General features: G+C 54.7%; 1 protein-coding gene across 1 annotated transcript in view; it reads left to right on the top strand.

Annotated features, from left to right (window-relative positions):
• Window positions 1-3,001: 3,001 nt before the first annotated feature.
• GLTSCR1 (glioma tumor suppressor candidate region gene 1) overlaps window positions 3,002-4,892 on the top strand; it is a 10,837-nt gene continuing 8,946 nt past the window's right edge. The window contains exons 1-3 of the mRNA XM_017729558.1: window positions 3,002-3,511; window positions 4,125-4,167; window positions 4,702-4,767. Of these exons, the coding sequence (XP_017585047.1) occupies window positions 3,471-3,511; window positions 4,125-4,167; window positions 4,702-4,767 (150 nt within the window). The 5' untranslated portion in view covers window positions 3,002-3,470. The remainder of the gene's footprint in view (window positions 3,512-4,124; window positions 4,168-4,701; window positions 4,768-4,892) is intronic.

Here is a 4,892-nt window from a genome sequence, read left to right on the forward strand (position 1 = left end):
CCCCCGCCCGGAGCGCCCCTGGAGCATCCCTGGCCCCCCCGAGCGCCTCCAGATCCGAATAAACTCCGGCTCGTTGCTCTCCCGATTCTCTCCCGTGTTCATTCGCTCCGGCCCCGCCGGAATTCCCGGATTCTCCCCCCGCTTTTCTGGGCAAATCCGGGCGCTCCGGCGGAATTCGGGAATTCCCCAATCCCGCCTTTCCCGGGGGTTTTTGGGGTTTTTTTTGGGTTTTTTTTGGAAATTCCAGGTTTCGTTCGCTCCAGAGGGAAACTGAGGCACGAGGGGAGGGGGAGGGGGGCTCCGGCGTTCCGGGCACCGGCAATTCCCGCGCTTCGGCGGGGCTTGGATGGATTTGGGGCGGATTCGGGAGGCCGGAATTCCGTCCTGGAGCATCCCCTGAGCGAGAGGTCAGAGGTCACGCTGGGAGTATCCCCGGAGGATCCCTGGAGGATCCCCTGAGGTCGGAATTCCCGCCCCAAGTATCCCCCGAGCAGGAGTTTGGAGCCGGAATTCCAGCCCGGAGTATCCCTGGAGGATCCCCTGAGGTCGGAATTCCTGCCCTGAGTATTCCCAGAGTATCCCCGGAGTATCCCCGGAGCATCCCCGGAGTGAGCGGCTCCCCCGGCCCCGTTCCCTGCTCCGCCCTCCCTCGGGGCTCTTCCCCCGTCCCGGTGGATTCGGGGCCTCTTTTCCCGCTTTTCCCACGGAAAGCTCCCGATCCCGGCAGTTCCGGGGCCGTTTCCTGCGATTTTGGGGCTCGGACTTGTCCTGGAATTCCCGGGATGGGGAGAGGCGGAATCCGGAATTTGTGCCGGGTTCCGGGGGGGGATTCCGGGCCGAGGGCTGGGACGTTCCCGAATCTGGGGCCGAAATATTCCCAAATCCTCAAAATTCCGGGTGTTTGGCACCCAAAATATCCCGAATCCTCCCGTTTGGGACCCAAACTCTTCCGGAATTCCCGTGGCTGAGGATCTGAATCTTCCCGAATGTGGGAATTCCGCCCCCGGTGCCGCCTCTTCCCAACCATTTCCGGGCGTTTTTGGGGGAAAACGGCTCCGGAATCCTCAGGACATGGAATTCCTTGGGGAAGCCGTTGGTGCTTCGGGTCGGATTTCGGGGAAATTCGGGATCACTGCTGGGGTTTCCCTCGGGATTTGCCAGCTCCGGGCCCGTTCCCGGGGCGCTGTCGCGTTTCTCTCCCTTTTTCCCATTTCTTCCCCAAAATTCCCTCCCAGAGCCGGGATTCCGGTGCCCGGGATTTTCTGCCCCCGCCCTGGGAATTCGCCCGGCTCCCAAATCCCGGGGTTTTCCCCACGGATCCGGGATGACGTCACGGCTTTTCCCGGCGGGGAAACCCCAAACCCAGGGAATTTCATCCCAAAGCCACGGGGAAACTGGGAATGGTGGGAAGGGGCTGGGAATGGAGAATTCCAGACTGGGAATGGCAGGAATGGACTGGGATTGCTGGGATTGGCGCTTCCGGGCTGGGAATGGAGAATTCCAGACTGGGAATGTTTTATCCCAAACTGGGAATGGCTTTTCCGGGCTGGGGCTGGGAATTTCTTCCCCCTTTAATTCCAATCCGGGCCCGTTGGAAGCTCCGGGATCCGCTCGATCCCGGCTCTGTCCGTTGGCTGTGGGATCATCAGTGACCAATAATCAGCGATCAAGAACCAATGATCAGTAATTAATGATCAATAACCAATGATCGATAATCAATAACCAAAGATAATCAGCGCTTCACTGGTTAATTGGAGCCAGGCCTCACCAGTGCCTGTGCATTTATCGGTATTGATGATTGATTGATTGATTGATTGGCCGCCGATCAGCCCCGTTCCATCCATGGATCCGCCCGGCCCCGAATCCCCTCACGGAGCCGATCAATCAGTGATTGATTAACTCCTCATTAATGATTCCATTAGTGACCGTTGAAGGGCTCCCCTCAGTGTTTGATTGACAGCTGATAAACGTTCCATTGCTGATCCGTTGGGTGTTAATGAACCGATTGGGTATTGATTAACTGAGGTGCTTAATTAGTGACCGCGTTGATTGCTCGGCTGTTCAGTGGCTCCGGCGGTGTTTGGTTGATGGCTGCCTTTGGTGTTTAATTAATCCTGTTATTAATTCACTCCGGGCTTTATTAGATAACGGATTAATCAATGTGATATTAACGATTGATTAGGTCAGGTATTGATTAGCGGATTCATTCGGCACGGTATTGATTGATGGAGCTGTTAATTATCAGATTGAACGATGGGTTTGGTATCGGCTTCGTGGGTTAATTAAGGACTTGATCAATAACTGGTAGTTCATTAATTGAATATCCGTTAATTAAGCGATTATAGGTTAATTAGCGGGGTCGTGGAGTGCTTGATTGATTGATTTATTGGTTATTAATTGGTTCTTCTGCTCCAATATGGGATCAATACCTGGCTCGCTGCTCATCAATGACTCAAAGGCTGTCAGGGATGGGCTGGAAGCCCCTGGGAAAAGCGGAATTTTGGGAGCCTTTGGATGTGTTTCCATGGGAATTCCGGGAGCCGGAGCCTCGCTTGGATTTCCTTGGAATTCCGGCCCCAGGTCCGGATTTAATCCCGCTTTTCCCACCCGGAATTGTTGGGAATTCTCCGGGATCGGGGCCGGGGCTGGGGCCGGAATTCCCAGATTTCCCGGAGTTGCTTCCCAAGGAATTCCCGAGTTTTCCCTGGCCGGGGCCCTGGGATCTCCCGGGATTTGGGGTAGGATGGGGATCAGGGAGGGAAATCCGGGATTTGGGAATCTGCGGGGCGGACCCGGCCGAGGACGAGGTGAAGGAATCCCTGGGAAAAGCGGGAATTCCACCCTTGTTCCGGGCTGGAATGTTCGGAATCCACCCGGGGCCTCTTTTTTTAGGCTTCTCCCGAAAAAGCAAAAATCCCGGGAATTGTTTGTTCTGCCCAAATTTGGGGCTCTTGGCTCCGGACGGGGGGAGGGGAGGGGGGACTCGGGGAGGAATCGGATCCGGGCTGGATTCCTGGAGGAATCCGTTCCCTGCTGGATTTCGGGATCAGTTCTTCCCTTCCCTGCTGGCTTTTTGGGAATGTTTCCCTGGATAAGTTTGATGAGGAATCTGATCCCTGCGGGGTTCAGGGATAAATCCTCTCCCCGCTGGATTCATCCAGGATTTGCTTCCTTGCCGCCTTCCCGGGATCAATTCCTTCCCCAGCTCCCGATGGATTTATTGAGGAATCCCTTCCCCCCCCCCCTTCCCCTGGATCCTCCCGTTATTCCCACTTTTCCCTGCGATTCCCTCCCAAAACCACGGGGGAGATGAGGATTTGGGGCTCTATCCCGCTTTTCTCCGTGGATTCCCGCCCGTCCCTGCCCGGAGCCAGGGAAAAGAGGGAAGAGGGCCCCAAAGCCAGCCCGGATCCCACGGTTTTTCCGGGATTTTCCCTGGAAAAGTGACGCTGTCTCTCGTTGCAGTTGACATGGATGATGAAGACGGCCGGTGCCTGTTAGATGTCATCTGGTGAGTCCCGGAACTGCGGCCGGGAACAGCCCGGAAAAGCGGGAACAGCCCCAAAAAGGAAAGGGGGAAAGACCCGAAAAAGCTGGGAATTGTCCTGGGAATGGCCCAAAAAGGGCGGGAAAGGCCCCGGAAAGGGGGGAGTTGTCCAGGAAATGTTGGGAATTGTCCCCAAAACAGTGGGAAAGCTGCAAGGAAAGTGGGAATTGTCATGGAAAGGGTGGGAAAGGCCCCAAAAAAGGCTGGAATGGTCCCAAAAAGGTGGGAATTGGCCTGGAAAGGTTGGGAAATGCCCCACAAGGGTGGGAAAAGTCTTGGGAAGAGTGGGAAGTGTCCCAGAAAGGGCTGGAATAGCCCCAAACAGGGTGGGAAATGCCCTGGAAGGGGCTGGAAATGTCCGGGAGTTTCTTGGGAAGGGCTGGAAATGTCCCGGGAAGGTGGAAAACATCCTGGAAAATGCGGGAAATGCGGGAACAGCCCCAGAAGTGTGGGAAACCTTCCCGGGGTGGCTTCGCTCTGTCCCGAGTCCGTCGTTTCGGGACGCCGGGATTTCCCGGATTCTCCCGTTTTTCCCGGGAGCTCCCTCCCTAAGCCTCTTTTCCGCCTCTTTTCCCAGCGATCCGCAGGCCCTGAACGATTTCTTACATGGATCCGAGAAGGTGAGCCACGCCTGCCCCCCCCAGTCCTTCTTTTCCATGAAAATCCCCCTTCTCCATCGATCCCAGCTCTCTCCATCCACAACCCCCACCCAGGCTGGGCTTTTTCAGGAATTTTTTCCCAGCAGCCATGCAGGAATTCGGGGCCATTTTGAACCAAACTCCCAGGGCCACCCCTCATCACCACATCCTTCTTTTTTTTCCCATTTTTTTCCCTTTTTTTTTCTTTTTTTCCCCATTTTTTCCCATTTTCCCCAATTTTTTCCTTGTTTTTTCCACGTTTTTCCCCCGTTTTTTTCCCATTTTTCCCCATTTCTCCCCAATTTTTTCCCGTTCTTTTCCCCTTTTTTTCGCATTTTTTCCCCGTTCTTTTCCCCTTTTTTTCTGCATTTTTTTCCGCATTTTTTCCTGGTTTTTTTCCCATTTTTTTCCTGTTTTTTTCCCATTTTTTTCCCGTTTCTTCCCCATTTTTTTTCCGCATTTTTTCCCCCCGTCCTATCCCGAAAATCCCAGTAAATCCGGTGTTTCTAATTCCAGATTGACAGTGATGATCTCCTGGACAACTCAGGAGATGCTGCCAGCGCCTTCTTTGAAGGTGCTGGGGTAGGTATTCCGCCTTTCCCTCCCCGAGTTTTCCCGGAATTCTGCCCTTTTCCCGGGAATTCGATCCCTTTCCCAGGACTGGACAAAGACGCAAAACCCTCCCAGGAATTCCCGGGAAACCCCCC

Source organism: Corvus brachyrhynchos, unplaced genomic scaffold (genome assembly GCF_000691975.1).
Source record: "Corvus brachyrhynchos isolate BGI_N302 unplaced genomic scaffold, ASM69197v1 scaffold543, whole genome shotgun sequence".
Classification (NCBI taxonomy): Eukaryota; Metazoa; Chordata; class Aves; order Passeriformes; family Corvidae; genus Corvus; species Corvus brachyrhynchos.